This window comes from Cavia porcellus, unplaced genomic scaffold (genome assembly GCF_034190915.1).
Source record: "Cavia porcellus strain 051 isolate PalLab524CR breed Dunkin Hartley unplaced genomic scaffold, mCavPor4.1 scaffold_16, whole genome shotgun sequence".
In the NCBI taxonomy this organism is placed as follows: Eukaryota; Metazoa; Chordata; class Mammalia; order Rodentia; family Caviidae; genus Cavia; species Cavia porcellus.
The window spans coordinates 31,562,966-31,579,881 of NW_026947499.1; the positions used below are offsets into that span (position 1 = coordinate 31,562,966).

General features: G+C 48.1%; 2 protein-coding genes across 6 annotated transcripts; both read left to right on the top strand.

Annotated features, from left to right (window-relative positions):
- The first annotated feature begins 381 nt into the window (after nt 1-381).
- On the top strand, nt 382-3,695 carry Nme4 (NME/NM23 nucleoside diphosphate kinase 4). 3 transcript variants are annotated; one of them, XM_005007338.4, is made up of 5 exons: nt 382-542; nt 2,115-2,248; nt 2,465-2,566; nt 2,693-2,805; nt 3,214-3,395. In XM_005007338.4, exons 1-5 carry the CDS (start codon nt 452-454, stop codon nt 3,242-3,244), a joined length of 471 nt encoding a protein of 156 aa, XP_005007395.1. In that variant the 5' UTR covers nt 382-451; the 3' UTR covers nt 3,245-3,395. The 3 variants fall into 3 exon arrangements, with proteins under 3 accessions (XP_005007395.1, XP_003478121.1, XP_023416648.1); XM_003478073.5 differs by having other exon boundaries at nt 383-542; nt 3,277-3,695; XM_023560880.2 differs by lacking the exon at nt 382-542 and adding an exon at nt 717-1,068 and having other exon boundaries at nt 3,277-3,695.
- Nucleotides 3,696-4,861: 1,166 nt separating this feature from the next.
- Decr2 (2,4-dienoyl-CoA reductase 2) lies at nt 4,862-16,011 on the top strand. Of its 3 annotated transcripts, XM_003478411.5 has the most exons (9): nt 4,862-5,054; nt 6,498-6,566; nt 7,482-7,533; nt 8,910-9,045; nt 10,164-10,288; nt 10,362-10,455; nt 10,633-10,737; nt 10,975-11,192; nt 15,758-16,011. In XM_003478411.5, the coding sequence occupies exons 1-8, from the start codon at nt 4,975-4,977 to the stop codon at nt 11,190-11,192; spliced, it is 879 nt and encodes a 292-aa protein (XP_003478459.1). In that variant the 5' UTR covers nt 4,862-4,974; the 3' UTR covers nt 15,758-16,011. The 3 variants fall into 3 exon arrangements, with proteins under 3 accessions (XP_003478459.1, XP_063082268.1, XP_063082269.1); XM_063226198.1 differs by lacking the exon at nt 10,975-11,192; XM_063226199.1 differs by lacking the exon at nt 7,482-7,533 and having other exon boundaries at nt 4,938-5,054.
- Nucleotides 16,012-16,916: the final 905 nt, after the last annotated feature.

Consider the following 16,916-nt stretch of genomic DNA (forward strand, 5'->3'; position numbering starts at 1 on the left):
AGAACAAGCAATGGATCTTTTCCCTTTTAGGTCTAGGACTCTGAGGCTGAATCGCTTTGTTCTAAGGTTTCCTCTAGCGCCCTCCTCTGATGGAGGATGTGATTTCCAGCAGCTCCAAAACTAACGGAAAGCGGCCTCACGCCGCAAAATGGGGCAAGTTAGGACTTGTGTGGGCCCTTCCTCCAGGAAAAATACGTAAGATACTTAAGGATTGCGTTGGTGTAAAGAACAATATAATCCAAGCTGGGTCGTTACTGTTATACTGTAATTTTGGGTTTCTTCTGATTTTAACAGAAACATAAGAGTATCTCGTGCGCCTAGGGATTCCGAGAGGGGCGGGATCAGGGGCGGACCCCCAGTGCACCGCCCTCCTCTCTCCCTCCTCCCCCGGTCCTCGGTCTTGCGTCCTCAGCCTTCTGTCCTCCTCCCCCAACCCTGCCAGGCTAGAGTCATGGGCCGCCTCTTCGGGCGCCCCGCGCTGCGGGCTCTGCTCTGCGGGCCCCGGTGCCCGGGCCCGCGCCTGCTCGTGCGGCCCAGCTCGGGTGAGTCGAACGCTGCCAGGGCTGGCGAGCAGCTGCGGCCTTTGTTCGCGCACGTGCGGCTGCGGGAAGGGAAAGTGCAGGTTTAACTTCCCGGATCTGGGGCAACCAAGGGCCCGAAGCAGAAAAAAGCAAAGTGGGCGGGTGCAGTGTGCCTATTGAGAGTCCCAGTGGACCTGTGGCTCCTGAGCCGGGTGTCCTGCCAGCAGAGGAAACTTTCCCATGGCGCTGCTGTCGCCAGGGCATTTGTTTTGGACCAGGCTGCACCATGAGGCCTAAGACCGCCCAGTCCACCCCTGCCTGAGGCCCCGCGCTGAATGCCCATCCATATAATGCTTCCCAAGAGCCAACTAACACGTAAACTGCCTCTCCAGTGCGCAGACAGGCCCAGTCTAGACAGGTCCTTTGTGAACTGGGTTTTGGGAAGAAACAAGCTAGGCCTGGCTTCTTCGTGGCTTTCAATGAGCCTGTGCCCTGTATTTGCCCTGAGACAAAATGTTTATCGCTCCAGGAGTGCCCAGGGCTGCAGGTAGGTCAAGACACCTCCTGTCTTCCTGGCTAGGGTTGGGATTGGAGTTCCCACCTGACCTCTGTTCAGCTGCCATTTTGCATTTTCTGCTCTCTGTGTCCCTTCCCTGCACACTTGAGGGGAGCACACTTTCTCCCTCCTAAGTTTGCACCATTCGGTTCACCTCATTCCCAGGGGATGGGGACCTCCTATAGCAGTCCCAGGCCTCAGACGTTGTCCACTATACACGGAAGGACAAGAGTCAGAAATGCACCAGAGTAAAACTTGCTTAGTTCTAGGGAGCATTTCCTAGCTCTCTGTCCTCTGTGTTTCCTCATATGTTCTCTTGGGCAAAGCCAGCTCAGTCTTGGGCAGCTTTGACCACTGCTTGAAAGAAGCCCATGGGGAAATACTGCTCAGGATGTTCCTGGGTGGCAGGGCCAGATTATTCCTTCTAGTGGCCCAGCAGAAAGGCAAAATCCTGGTGATATCTGGCTCCTGGCAGGGGAAGCCAGTCAGGGAGGGCAAGTCACACAGTAAGGTAATGGAAGCTCTAGCTCCTTCTCTCTGTTTTTTTGTTTTTTGTCTTTTTATCGGTACCGGGGATCGAACTCACTCACGACTGCTTGCTTGCAAGGCAGGTGCTTATGCCGCTGAGCTAAATCCCCAGCCTCCGGTTTTTGTTTTTTTTTTTTTTTTTTTTGGTCTTTTTTGCTTTTATTGGTACTAGGGATCGAACTCACAACTGCCTGCTTGCAAGGCAGGCGCTTATGCCGCTGAGCTAAATCCCCAGCCCTCTCTCTTTCTTTTTGAGACAAGGTTCCACTGTGCAGTACAGGTTAGCCTTGTAGTCCACGCTGGCCTCAAACTCACAGTGATCCTCCTGCCTCAGCCTCTTGAGTGCTGGGATTACAGGCATGCGCCATCACACCCGGTTTCCCTTTCTCTCTCTCTCTCTCTTTTTTTTTTTTTTTGGTATCGGGGATTGAACTCACGACCTAGGGCTTGCCAGGCAGGCGCTCATGCCACTGAGCTAAATCCCTGGCCCTTCCCTTTCTCTTTTAAAGGAGGGCCTACGTGGACCCAGGAGAGGACCCTGGTGGCAGTGAAGCCAGATGGGGTCCAGCGGCGGCTTGTTGGGACTGTGATCCAGCGCTTTGAGAGGCGAGGCTTCAAACTGGTTGGGATGAAGATGCTGCAGGTATCAGACCTGGGCCTGTGGCACACTAAAGTGATGGGTTCATTTTCAGCCCTTCATGTCTCAGCTTGGCATTGGCAGTTGCAGGGGTGGAGAGGTATCTGTGCTGTGGTGGGGGTGCCAGTCCATGTGGGTGTTATCTGCAGGGTACCCTGAGGTCGGGACCAGTGGGGAATTCATCTCCAAGGACTTCTCTTCTCCTTCCCCAATGCTACTCAGGCACCTGAGAACATCCTTGCTGAGCACTACCAGGACCTACAGAGGAAGCCCTTCTACCCAGCTCTCATCAGCTATATGAGCTCTGGGCCTGTGGTGGCCATGGTACAGTTTGTAGAGGCAATGGGGGGAGTGTGGGTGTGTTCTTCAAGCAAAGAGGAATGGCCTGGATTGAGCCAAAGGACTCCTGGTGTTCCTCTACCTCTCCCCAACATTTACTCTATGCTACAGGTCTGGGAGGGATACAATGTGGTCCGTGCCTCAAGAGCGATGATAGGACACACTGACTCCACTGAGGCTGCCCCTGGAACCATCCGGGGAGACTTCAGCATTCATATCAGCAGGTATAGGGGGCCCTGACCCAATCACCCAGGGCCAGTGTTTTGGCTGGCAGCCTACTTCTAATCCACATGATTTAGGTATCTTGCTTGGCTAAAGGTAAAAGCCAGAAGGGACTTGATATCGGGATGTCATTACTAACAACATTGAGTAGAACAGCTTTCTCACAACTTTTTTCACAGAAAGGATACATTCCCTTTGTTTGTTGTGTGTATATTGTGTCATTGTCTTTTATGTGCCTGTGTTGCCAGACACCTGAGGGGTTGGCATTGGGCAGCTCCTATGGAAAGGAGCTAGAAGTTGGGATATGGGCTAGCCTCTGAGGTTGTGGGTAAGAGGCTGAGGCTAGGTGAGAACATAATTTCCTATTAGTCTTTCCCCTTTGTATAGTTATCTGCTTCTCCCCGACACAGAGGGAGCTCCAGGGCATACACTCAAGTTTGAGCCTCACCTTTGCCACCTGTTACCTGGTGTAGGAACATCGTCCATGCCAGTGACTCTGTGGAAGGAGCCCGGAGAGAGATCCAGCTGTGGTTCCAGAATAGTGAGCTGGTGAACTGGGCAGACGGTGGCCACCATAACAGCAGCTACCCAGGCTGAGGGCTCATGCTACCCTTAGCACTCCATTGTCCTCCAAGGCCTAACTACCTCGGTCAACAAGAACTCAAGCCTACACCCATCCTGTCTCTCCTAAACCACTTCCTTGTTCACCTTCTATCTTACTCCAGCCCACAGAAATTTGATCCCCAACTTTATGTGCCTTTCTGTGTCCTAGGCCAGTACAAGATTAAGCCAAATCTTGTATCAAAGTGCCAGAAAACTTTTGGGGCGTCTTCAAAGGTGACTTCCCCTACCCCAAAGGAGAAACATTAAAATTTATTCCTTGGAATGGAAATGTGCGCATTTGATTTCTGCCACTCTGAAACAGCAGTTGATGGGTTTTATGGATGTTGTAAACAATAAAATGGAAGCACAGAGAATTAAATATGCAGGAGGGAATGGATCACTGACTTTGATGAGTGTGTGAAAAGTCCAGGGTCCTACAGTCTGAAATCTGGGGGAAATCAGAGCTGAGCTCCAGACTGATGCTATCCTACTCCCCACATACTTGGTTTTGCTGGAGGAGGATGGCAGGAGAGACAGGTAGAAGCTAAGCCCACTCTAAAGCACAGTGAGCTTATGGTCCTCTCTCTTTGTGGCCTGATGAAGGGGGCTCCCTGGCATCCTCCTCCTCTTTCTTTTCCTCTTCTTCTTCTTCTTCCTCCTCCTCCTCCTTCTTCTTTTTTTTTTTTTTATTGTAGTTTTGAGACAGGGTCTCATTATGCAGTTTAGGCTGGCCTTGAGCTCATTTTGTAGCCCAGGCTGGTCTGGAACTCTCAAGGATCATTCTGTCTCAGCCTGCCCAGTGCTGGGATTATACCATGCCCGGCTTCATTTATCTTCATTTTGACACAAGGGTCACACTTTGTCCTTGGGTCCTCAAGTCACATCTCTATGGCATAGGTAGCAGACACGCTGATTATAAGGCTGAATCGGCCATCAGCCTTTGACATCATGGTGATGTCTTAGATTTTGGAGTGACCGTGATGAATGGGATAGGGTTAATGTGGCAGTAACTTTAGGACTCAAGCCCTGGGCTGGCCCCACGAAGGAGCCTCTCTTCTGCTTTTTTATCTCAAATCTCTGTGTTCATTTTTGTCCACCTAGAAGCAAGTCCAGGAGGCAGGGCTTCCCGCACCTGAGCCCAGCCCTGGTCTGGGGATCAAGAGTGTCCGTGGGGGTGCAGCCAGCTTTAATCATTGCATATGGTGCCCAGTGTGCCAAACGGACTACGGCTGGGAACATCTCCGAGCCCTTGATGTCTCCTTCCAGAGCACACAGTGCCACAAAAATGCCTGAACTGCTGCGCTCAGTCTGGCCCACTTCCAGTCCCAGGAGGCCATGCGCGGGGTGCGCAGGGCGTCCTGGTTGGAGGCGTGGCCCTCAGAAAAGGATTCCCAGAGGGGCGTGGGGGGGGGGACTGAGTCCCTATGAGAGGGGCGGGGCCTCAGGAGGCGGGTTAAGGGGCGGGGCTCCTGCTGTGGGCTAGGATTGCACGCCACGCTGATTCCTCTTACTTATTAAGCAGCTGCAGACCACGGGATATTCTGCTGTCCCTTTCATAGTCGAGCGCTATGGACCAGCTACCACCCGACGTTGAAGAGGATGACTGTCTCCCTGATTACCGCCACCTCTTCCGTCCGGACCTCTTCCAGTAAGCTCCTAGCAGGGCTACCCGGAGCAGCGGGGGACCAGAGTGGGACGCGGGGCACAGGATGGCAACTGTGGGCTGCCTGCCCGCTGCTGGCCTGGGGATCCTGCCAGGGCGGGTAAAGGGAGCGTTGAAGGAAATCATATGTTGTGAAAACTGGTCTCAACTGTTTGGGTTTTTTGGTACCTGGGATCGAACTCACAATTTCACGCTTGCCAGGCAGGCGCTTTTGCCGCTGAGCTAAATCCCCAGTCCTCCTGGTCTCAAATTTGTGAGAAGAAAATTTTAGGTTAAAATCGTTTTACCTGAAAACCTAGGAGATAACCAAAGAAGGTCTAGGAACGACAGACTTTTTAAAAGGCGTTTTCTTCTCTTACAATTCAGGAAATCAAAGTCTGCTGCCTGACCCTTGCCCCCCTCCTCTGTTGTGATAGATAGAAATCATGTGCTCTTGCAAAATCCTTCAATTTGCCACCTTCAACGTATTGGAATATGTTAACCAGTTTAAATAGAAATTTTACTTTCTATTTATATAAATTTGCGCCGGACATCTGCAATCCTAGCATTTGGAAAGCTGAAGCAGAATGGCCACAAGTTCGAGGCAAGCCTGAACTACATAGTAAGACGCTAAGGAGAGCTGGGGATTTAGCTCAGCGGTATAATCGCCCGCCTTGCAAGCGTACGGTCCTGAGTTTGATGACCGGTACCGATTTAAAAAAAAAAAAAACTCTAAGGAAAAAAAAATTGGAAGTCTTTTTTTTTCTTTTCGTTTTTATCATTACCAGGGATCGAACTCACGACCACCTGCTTGCAAGGTAGGTACTTATGCCGCTGAACTATTTCAGTGTATTAAAATCTTTGCTGTGTTTAAATGGGGTAAATCGTTATTTTTCTTTTACTATAATGCCTCCCCAAAAATATGCTTTCCCTAGGTGAGTCTCTCCACCCCAGCTACACCATTGCTCCTCATTACTCCTCTTTTTCAGTTAAAATTTATTTGTTTTTGGTTTTATTTTTGTGCCAGGGATCAAACTGACAACCTCAAGCTTACCAGCCAGGTAGGAGCTTATGCCACTGAGCTAAATCCCCAGCCCCTGTTTTTGGATTTTTGAGACAGTTTCACTATGTAGTTTAGGCTGGCCTTAAACTTGTGTAGTCCAAACTAGCCTTAAACTCGTGGCAGTCCTCCTGCCTCAGCCTCTCAAGTGCTGAGATTACAGGCCTATACCACAATGTCTTACAACAGTGACCTTTTTATTATTATTTTTGTCTTTGAGATGGTCTCACTATGCAGCTCTCGCTAGCCTTGAGCTCATTTAGTAGCCCAGGCTGATCTCGAACTCAAAATTAACCTCCTGCAGCAGCCTCTCAAGTGCAGGTATTACAGGCATGCGCCACCACACCCTTTAACCTTGACCTTTTACTTTTTTGTTTTTCTTGGGGCAGGGGCAAAGTGGCCTTTATCACTGGTGGTGGCTCTGGGATTGGATTCCGGATCGCTGAGATTTTCATGAGGTGAGCAACATTCCAGTGCCCTTCCCTGCTTCTGCTTCCCCTTACCTGAGTCCTGCTGGGAAGTGGGAATCTGGAGTCCTTTAGAAGTTTGTGAAACTGGTTCTGCCTTAGGACCTCCTGGGGCCTCACAGAATGGATGGACAGACCCTTGTGTTGTGTGGAACTCAAGTGTCTCATGGGACACAAATACTATAGTCTCAGGAGTGGGTCAAAATCCATCCCATCCAACAGGCTCAGAGTTAAGATAAGGTGGCAGAAGAAGAGCCCTGCTCCTTTCTCCCAGCCCCTGCTTTTCAGGACAGGAGATGATTCCCAACAGGAAGAGGCTTTGGGACTCATGGGTGCAGGTAGACTCATCTTTGGAGCTGATAGCCTTACTCATGTTAACAGAACATAGTCATTTTTGAGTCAGGGTCCTCTTGAGGATTAAATGGCACATTGTAACTCTGCTGAGTGTGTTCTGAAGCTATTTGCCCCATTGTTGTGGTGCTGAGCTTGGCAGGTGGGCAGGGAACAGCCTGCCTTACAATGGATTCTATCTTTTTAGCTCCCCAGGGAGGGGGATTGGGGCATGCAGGACTGAGCCAGGGGACCCAGCAGACCCCTCACAGAACTCTGGCTGGCTGACCGTGGCCTTTCATGTATGTGGCATTGGGGGCAGATCTACCTTCTTGTGTGGCTGGGATACTCCATGCCAGAGAAGCCTAGTCCAGGAACTGATAAGTGGGCAACCATGGCATTCACCTGAAGCCCCTGAGGTCTACTCAGTCTGGTTGGGCCCTGTGCCTTCTCCAGCTATACTTCAGGCCTTGACATACCCCGACCTGAGAAACCTTTGGGGGAGCTCTGCTTGGAGCACATTGGAGGAGCCTACCTTGTCCTTGCTATTCTTAGGCCTGCCATCTGGTTTTGTAGGTATGGCTGCCAAACGGTCATCGTCAGCAGGAGTCTGCCAAGAGTGTTGATGGTGAGAAGACTTGGACAGGCAGCTGTGGGGAACTTAAGGCTGAGCTAGTAGTATCTGATGCCCATAAGATGGTAACATCAAAACTTGGCACTCCTCGGGGCTGGGGATTTAGCTCAGCGGCATAAGCGCCTGCCTTGCAAGCAGGCAGTCGTGAGTTTGATCCCCAGTACCGATAAAAAGGAAAAAGACAACAAAACAAAACAAAACAAAAAAAACAAAACTTGCACTCCTCTTAAATATGGAACCTCAGTGAACACCCTTAAAAGTCTGATACTGGGGCTGGGGATTTAGCTCAGTGGTGTAAGCACCTGCCTGCCAAGTGTGAGGTTGTGAGTTTGATCCCCAGTACCAAAAAAAAAAGTCTGATACTGAGCTGGGCATGGTGGCACATGATTATAATGGGAGATAAGGGAGGAGGATTGTTAGAAATTGACATCAACCTGGGCTTCAGAGTGAGCTCAAGGCCAGCCTGAACTGTATATCGAGACACTGTCCCTCTTCCCCCCACCAAAAGTCTGATTATTAGGCTGGTGTAATGGCACATACCTATAATTCCAGCTACCCAGGAGGGTGAGGTAGGAAAATTGCAAGTTTGAGGCCAGCCTGGGCAATTTAGCAGAACACTACCTCAAAAACATTAAAAGGACTGGATATATAAAGTGTTTCTGGATTTGAACCCCAGGGCAAGAAAAATAAAATGTGATTATTGGAAAGAAAAATAAAATGTGAGAGCCCTCATGTTGGGAGGAAATTTGGCCCACCCCAAACTCTGGGTTATGAAACTCTAGTTGCTCCTTGACCTGAAAGGTGTGTCTCACACCATTGCTGGACACAAAGTTGGGAGATAATTTGGCTACCTCCAAACTCAGCGTTATGAAACTTGAAACCGGGCTGGGGGTTTAGCTCAGCGGCATAAGAGCCTGCCTTGTAAGCAGGTAGTCGTGAGTTTAATTCCTGGTACTGATAAAAAGGAAAAAGACAAAAAAAAAAAAAAATTAAAAGAAAAAGAAACTTGAAACTGCATGTCTCACTCATACCTTTGCTGGCGCATGCCTATAATCTCACCAGTGGGAGATTGAAGCAGGACATCAGCTGAGGCTGCTTTTGATCCTAAGGATGGTCTAGTGGGCTGGTGAAGAGGGAGGAATGTGAGACAGATGGCCTGTTATAGAGAAAATAAAACATTTTACAGATGTCCACTGGGGTCATGGCCCAGGGAGTAGTTGCGTGTTGGCTGTGTCTTCTCAGTGGAGTACAGTAACAAATCTAGGTGCCGGTGGAACATGGACATACTGTCTTCCTCGGTTTCTAAAGGTCAATGGTATAGGTTCAGGCTGTTGGACTGCTGCCTATCTCTTATCCTGTCTGGATTCTAGGCTGCCAAGAAGCTGGTTGCTGCCACTGGCCAGCGCTGCCTCCCTTTATCCATGGATGTCCGAGCTCCCCCAGCCATCATGGCTGCTGTGGACCAGGCACTGAAGGAGTTTGGCAAAATTGACATCCTCATTAACTGTGAGTTGGTATTGAGTGAAGCTAGAGGCTTCTGATGGTTGGAGGCTCCAGGGCTCTGGTCCTGAGTGATAGGATCAGAGAGTTAAGGTGCTGTGTCAGTAGGGCTGTAGCCTTTGCATGTGCCAGGGGCAGGAACCAGGCTCCCAGTGTCTGTCTGGGCCCATCTCTGCTCTTTGCATATGGGCAAGTGGATTCTCATGAATGTGACTGAATACCCTTATGTCCTCAAATTCTCACTTTAGCTCTACATAGTGGCATATGCCCATAATCTCAGCACTGGAAGGTTGAAACAGGAACATTTAAGTTTGGATGCAGCCTGGGCAATTTTTCCACATAGTCCCAAAATAAAAATAAGAAGAGGGCTGGAGATGTAGCTCAGTGCAAAGGCCCTAGATTTAATCTCCAGCATCTTCCCTTCACCCCCCACCACCATCAAAGAAAATTAAAATAATAGGGCTGGAGGATAGCTCAGTGATAGAGTGCATATCAGGCAAAGAAGAAAAAAAGCACAATCATGGTATTGAGAACTAACCTAATTCAGTATGGCTTCATCTTAATTTGGTAATATCTTTAAAGACCTTCTTTTCAGAAAGGAATGGTAGCTCACAGCTGTAATCCCAGCGGAGGCAGGAGCATTGAGAGTTTGAGGCCAGCTTGAGCTTCAGAGTTTGAGTCTGCCCTGGGCTACATCTCAAGACTGTTTTAAACAACAAAGAAGAACCAGGGAGGGTGGTATATATCTGTAATCCCAGTGCTTAGGAAGCTGAGGCAGGAGGATCAGTGCAAATCTGAAGCCAGCCTGCCTGAATTACACAGCAAGACCCTGTCTTAAACAAACCAAAAACCAAAGAAAACTATCCTCTAACTAGGTCACATTCATATGTACTGAAGGTTAGAACTTCAACCTCTTTTTTGGAGGATAACAACATCTTGTTTTACTCTTATTTAGAAGTTTATCCAAGTGCCTGGTCTGCTGCCCTCTTCAACTTGGACCAGGCAGAGTCCCTATACTGTCACTGACTGAGAATCAACTCTTTTGTGCACCTTCCCATCAGGACCTCTGACCATCCAGGGTCCCACCATCCCAAGACTATCTTCTGTCATTGTGTATTCTGTAGGTGCGGCTGGAAACTTCCTGTGTCCTGCCAGCGCATTGTCATTCAATGCCTTCAAGACTGTAGTTGAAATTGATACCCTTGGCACCTTCAATGTGTCTCGTGTACTCTATGAGAAGTTCTTCCGGGTGAGTGTCTCTGTGTCAAGGCCTTTCTATCTTTGTCTTCCCCCTCACCACCTCTTCCTTTTGTGTATTATAGGATCATGGAGGAGTGATTGTGAACATCACTGCAACCCTGAGTCTTCGGGGGCAGGTGCTGCAAGTGCATGCAGGCTCTGCCAAGGCGGCTGTGGGTATGGTCCCTCAGGTTTGCCCATGTGAGGTTTCCAGTGGCTCCCACTGCTGACTGTCCTGGAGGCTTCACATGAACTGGAGTGCACTTGTGGGTGGCAGACAGGCATGACCTTGGCCCTGAACTACCACCACTACCAGACAAAGCAACTTTGCATGTCTCCTGTCCTTCCATGCAGATGCAATGACACGACACTTAGCTGTGGAATGGGGTCCCCAGAACATTCGTGTCAATAGCCTTGCCCCTGGCCCTATCAGTGGCACAGAGGGGTTCCGGCGACTAGGTAAGGCTCTTGGGGAGCCCAGGCTTCCTGTGCATCTACAACTCCAGGGGACAGACCATCAACTAAAACTTCTGTGTTTTGTTCTTGCTCAACTTTTTTTTCCTGTTCCACTTTGCCTTGATAATATAGTGCCCCTACTATTTCTAGATGTGGTTCAGGGGAAAAGCTGGCTAGAGATGGTGGAGAGTCCTGGGGTCCTGGGGCTCTCTAGAGCCTGAGCCTCCTGCTGTTCTCCAGTTGGCCCCCAGACCAGCCTGAGCAAAATGGTCCTTGAGAGCCCCCTGCAGAGGATGGGGAACAAGACTGAGATTGCCCACAGTGTGCTGTACCTGGCTAGCCCTCTGGCTTCCTATGTGACGGGAATTGTGCTGGTGGTGGATGGCGGATGCTGGCTGACATTCCCAAATGATATCAAGCAACTGGCGAATTTCGAATCTGCCTCTGCTAAACTCTAGGTGAGCTGTTTCTCTTCTCAGGCTCATCTGTGTTCTTGGATGCTTTTGCCCATACTCTACTAGTTTCCCATATCCAATGGGCACATACTCAAACCTTGCAATGCAGGAAACCTAGTGCCTCTAGGTCTTCCCCAATGACTTTGATCTCTGCCCAGATTTCTGACAGGTGTTGAAGGGATATAGCTTTTTGTTTTGATTTTTTGCTGTTGTTGTTGTTTTGGTACCAAGAATTGAACTCAGGACTTTGCACTTGCCAGGGAGGTGCTTATATCACTGAGCTATATCTCTGACTCCTGTTTTGTTTTGTTTTGTTTTGTTTTTGAGAAGGGCTCTTGCTTTATAGTTCAAGCTGGCCTTGAGCTCATTATATAGGGAGGCTGACTTCAAACTGATGGAGATCTTCCTACCTCAGCCTCCTGAGTGCTGGGATTACAGGTGTGCACCACTTGGCTAATTTTTTTTTTTCAACTGGGTCTCACTATGTGTTTTAAACTGTCCTTGAACCTACTATGTATGGGCTGGCTTCAAATGTAGTGATCCTTATGTCTTAACCTCCCTAGTACTGAGATTATAAGCAAGTACCATCATGCCTGGCTGGGATACAACTTTTTATACTAAATACTGTATACAGAGTGAGAGAATACTTCTGGAAAACTGCCTTTAGTCTCTCCATCCCACACCCTATGGTCCTCTGGCCAAACCAAGAGTACTAAATCCAGTGATCCCAGTAGTCTAGCCCTTTGTCTGTCTGTTGGTCACCCAATTTCCCTTTCAGCAATGACCAAGCAGTAAGTCTAGCCTGTAACCTGCCCAAGCAGATGTCTAACCACAGATTACAGAATTTTACTAAAGCCAGGCATGGTGTCATATGCATGTAATCACAGCACTTGGGAGACTAAGGCAGGAGCATTACTGTGAGTTGGAGGTCAGCTTAGACCCCATAGTGGGCTCAAGGTCAGCCTGAAATGCATAGTGCAACCCTGTCTCAAAAAAATTTTTAAAAAAATATTTTTTCCCAGAAATCACCCTTCTTTCTTCCTTCCTTTCCTTTTTTTTTTTTTTTACATTTTCTTAGAAGATAATCTTTACTATAAAAATATTTAGGCATTAGATTTTGCTTTTTTTATTGTTGTTTATTTGCTCTGTTTTTTGTATGACTAGGGATTGAAGCCAGGACCTTCATACTGAGCTACATTCCCAGCCCTTTTTTTATTAAATTGCCCAAGTGGTCTTGCATTTGGTAGTTTTTTTGCTTCAGCCTCCCAAAGTGTTAGAATTATAGGCATACAACATCATGCCCAGGTGGAAGTGTTTTTACAAAGAAAAGGAGGACAGGGGACTGGGGATTTAGCTCAGCAGCATAAGCGCCTGCCTTGCAAGTGTGCGGTCCTGAGTTCGATCCTTGGTACTGATAAAAAAGGAAAAAGACAAAAAAAAAAGAGAAAAAGAAAAGGAGGACAATTAATGTGATCCTGTCACTCAGAGTTGGGGGTTGTGCTTTTTCCATGCATGTTTTCCATTTCTCGAATGCCTGGCTACTCCTGTGCCCTTTTCCTCCTGTCCAGGCCCCTTTGTATATAGAAGGAGCATGGCAAGCAGCAGAGCTTCATGATCCCTGACCCCAAGACTCTTGATTGGAAGGATACATGGCCACCTTGGTGGAAGCATTCGTACATCAGGCCTCCATAGCCTCCTTGCCCTTCCCAACTTGTCATCACTTCAAATGCCCATTATATTCAGGCTTCTTTTCCTGAGCAGGAGACAAAATCTGGTGTCTGATATCGTTTAACTCCTGGCCCATTTGGCAAACACAGTACTGAACTTACAGCTGCTGAGCAGGTTTCCCTAGAGCTTCATTTCTCAGATCCTATCTTTTTTTTTGGTACCAGGAATTGAACCTAGGGCTTCACACTTGCCAGGCAGCTGCTGTGCCACTGAGCCACATCTCTGGCCCCTCAGATCCTATCTTGCAAAGGAGAAAACATTACATGTTTGACTCTATGGTCACCTTGCTGCCATCACTGTGCTAGCTGAGGTTCCCTCCTACCACATGTCTGCAGTACACCTGGTGTGGTTTTTTTGTTTGTTTGTTTGTTTGTTTTTTGTCTTTTTCGTTTTTATTGGTACCAGGGATCGAACTCACAACTGCCTGCTTGCAAGGCAGGTGCTTATGCCACTGAGCTAAATCTCCAGCCCCCTGGTGTTGGTTTTGACCAGCCTCCCAGGAGAGTACAAGTATGGCCTTTGAGGAGGTGTTATGGTTTGTATCTAGATATCCCCCCATATCCTCATGTGGTTATAGGTGGGGCTTTTCAGAGGTGACTGGATCTAGAGTGTAATGGTAGGATTAAGGAAGTAATGCTGGGATTAGGGGTAACCCATAGTAGGAGTAAATAGTAACTACACAAAGGGTGGGGAACTCAGATAGACTGTAAGGAACAGAAAGAAAACTTGCTATTGCTTCTGCTTTGCTAGTTCACTACTTGCTGCCTTCTTCCTGCCTTGCTATAGCATGAACTATTTCTCCTCTGTAATGCCTGTCTGCCATGTTACCCTTCCTTAGGGCCCTCTGACTATACACTGAAATGTCTTAAAATTGTGAGCTTAAATCAGTCTTTCTTCCTTTAACTTTGGGTCTGAAGTATTTTGTCTTAGCAACAAGAAAAGTAAGTAAGATGGAGATTTGACAGAAGGGGCTTCACTTCTAGCCTGTCCTTAGATCATGTCTGGGATTATGTCCAGAGTACCCAGGCCTCAGATGTGGGAGAGCTTGTGGGAGTCCACTTGCCAAAACAGGGTACCTTCCTGGAGCTGGCCCCAGAGTATAGATCAGTGAGGCCTCAAACAACTTGAAGGGGTCTGTTCCTTGTACTAGGCTGCCTGCCCTCACCATTGAACCTCAGTGGCATTTCCTTCCAGCTTCCCTTGGTGGCCAGGGCAGGAGCACACTGGTTCTCCAGAACAAAGTATACTAGGGTGGATGTTGCTGTTTGTGCTGGCCATCTCTAGGGAATAGACCCCTGGAAGAATGGGGTATAGGTCTATATGAGCTATGCATCCTTGGAATGCACTAGAAAGCCAAATATGGTTTTGGGGAGATGCCTGGTTATTTGTAAACCACTCAAATGTGAGTTAGCCAACTGGGGTTAGCTGGGTAGCTTAGAGGAGCCACACAAAGAAGAGGTACTCTTAAGTTTCTTGGTGGGGGACAAGAGTCATCTCTGCAGGACAGATAGCTTGGTCCTCAGGGAGTTTCCTCATCCTGGAAAATTCTGTTTGTTTTTGGTCAGTTCCCTTTGCCACTCAATGTTCATGCTTCGAACTGGCCTCAGGCCCTAGTACTGCCCAAAGGATCCTAGTCTTAGGTACTTTCTTGTTGCTGAGACACAACACCCAACACCCACAAGTTAAAGGAGAAAAGGTTTATTTTGGTTCTGCTTGTAGAGGTTTCAGTCCATAGTTGGCTGGCTCCAAGGCAGGGCAGCATGGCAGAAGAAGCTTGCTTATGGCATGGCCATTAGGAAATAGAGAAGAAAGAATCAAGGAATGAGAGAAGGAGAAAAACTCTTTTGGTCACACCCCTAGTATTCCACCTCCTCCCAGCAGGCTTTATCTCCTAAGTCACCTTTAGCTATAAACTTATCAGTGGAAACATCCACTGATGAGTATCACACCCCCATAATCTAATCACCTCCTGAAACCCCACCTGTGAGTGCATGAGTTTTTAGGGGGAGATTTATTTATTTGTCTATCTATTTGTTTATTTATTGAGACAAGATCTCACTGTGTAAATTAGGCTGGCCTTGAACTCATGGAGGCTCAGGCTGGCCTTGAACTTGAAATCCTTTTGCTTCAGCCTCATGAGTGCTAGGATTACAGTTATGCACCACCATGCCTGACAAGGGGGACATTGAGATATTAAACCATGACAACTTTTATTCTCTGAAAGGACCCTACAATTCTATTGTCCTTTGGCCTTTGCAGGTACAGGGGAATGAGGGGCAGGCCAAGGATATTGTCTAACAGTGTGACTCAGTTGTCCCATGTGGCTCTGCCTGCTACTTAAAGGTCATGGAGGCCAGAACAATAAAGTGCTACCACAGCCACCAGGGAGGGTTGCAAGGGGTCCCTGTGAAGTTATTGAGGAAGAGCCCCAAACTTTAAAAATAGGTGTTAGATTGCTGGGAGGGGTAACACATGCCTGAAATCCCAGCACTCTAGGAGGCTGAGGTAGGCTGTCTGGGTAATTAAATGACTTAGTAAGACCCTATCTGAAAATGAAAAACATTTTCAAAAAGGGCTGAGGAGCAGAAGCCCTGAGTTCAAGCTTAAGTATCAAAAACAAGGATAAAGAAAAAGGGGGCTGAGGATCTATCTCAATGGTATAAGTGCCTGCCTGGCAAGTGGGAGGTTGTGAGTTCAATTCCCAGTGCCAAAAAAAGAATACAGAAAAAGTGTTCTGTATCTGTTGAATGGACAACTAGATGAATTCCGTTTTATTTACTCCTACTGTATTATGAACTATATGGATTATTATTTTGCTTTGTTTTGTTTTTTTGACACAGGGTCCTGCTATGTAGTTCAGGCGGGCCTTGAACTCACCGTGTAGCTGAGGCGGGCCTTGAACCTACGATGATTCTCCTACCTCAGGCTTCTGAGTCCTGGGGTTACAGACGTGTACCACCATACTTGGCTATCACATAGGTTATTTCTGGGACATCACTGTGATCTCTAGGCTACAACGAATAATTGGATGTGTTCATCTTTGAGAAAGTAAGGAAAACCTTAAAATTGCCTGAAATAAACAGTACTGATTTGAGGGAGTTCCTCTACTGACTTCTGTTACAATAGCAACCTAGTTTTGGTTTGTGTATGCTGCAAGTCCCTGACATCAGGACCCTCATGTGGGACTTTGTCTGGGCGATTTTCCCAGAAACTAGGGTTTCTCTCTCCATCTCCCTCTGCCTCTTTCCTTCCCACCCTAGCCGTGGGATTCCTATCAGGGTTGGATGACCTATCAGAGCTTGGGAGACAGGCTGAAGATGACCGTCTCACTAACATATTTGCCGCTTACCATGTGTGCACTGTGTGTACCAAGTGATGGGGACCCAGAGGAGTGTAAGCTGATGCTCCTGGGTAGATGCAGATAGCTACACCTTGGCTTTCTGTCTTCCCTCTGCCTGTCACCATGTGAACTTGCTCACTTGAATCAGCCTGGGAGAGCAAGGTGATGAGTCCCAGAGAACCTCATCAGATGTGTTTTGAACCAGCAGATACTTCTTGTGCTTCCATGTCATTTTTCCAGTCTGCCTGGTAGCGTTCAGGCCCTCTCTAGGATGCAGTCTGAGCAGTGAATGGCTTTTTGCTTGTCCCTGACTCTGCGCTGAAGCCTGAGCATGCTGCAGCTGGGTGTCAGTCAGTGTCCTCCCAAGGAGTAGGGCAGGTGGGCTCTCAAGATCGGGGGTCCCTGGCTGGCCTCAGCTCAGGGCTGGGGCATGGGCTTATCAGGCATTTCTCTTGGAACCATGCTGCAGTCTCACTCTGGCCATTTATATAGGTCCAAAGAGTATTTGGAAAGGATCCTGGGTCCCTCATAGACTTCTTAGGGGTGGTTATTTTTTTTTTATTTTTATTTTTTTGTCTTTTTGAGACAGGGTCTCACTGTGCAGTTCAGGCTGGCCTTGAGCTCACTTTGTACCCCAGGCTGGTCTCGAACTCGCAACG

Excerpts from the sequence above, each read along its gene's own strand:
- Nme4 (XM_003478073.5), top strand. The coding sequence starts at position 452 with ATGGGCCGCCTCTTCGGGCGCCCCGCGCTGCGGGCTCTGCTCTGCGGG. Across the intron at positions 2,249-2,464 it reads TTGGGATGAAGATGCTGCAG|GCACCTGAGAACATCCTTGC; the intron begins GTATCAGACCTG and ends AATGCTACTCAG. Across the intron at positions 2,806-3,276 it reads TTCAGCATTCATATCAGCAG|GAACATCGTCCATGCCAGTG; the intron begins GTATAGGGGGCC and ends TACCTGGTGTAG.
- Decr2 (XM_003478411.5), top strand. The coding sequence starts at position 4,975 with ATGGACCAGCTACCACCCGACGTTGAAGAGGATGACTGTCTCCCTGAT. Across the intron at positions 5,055-6,497 it reads TTCCGTCCGGACCTCTTCCA|GGGCAAAGTGGCCTTTATCA; the intron begins GTAAGCTCCTAG and ends TTCTTGGGGCAG. Across the intron at positions 7,534-8,909 it reads GTCTGCCAAGAGTGTTGATG|GCTGCCAAGAAGCTGGTTGC; the intron begins GTGAGAAGACTT and ends TCTGGATTCTAG.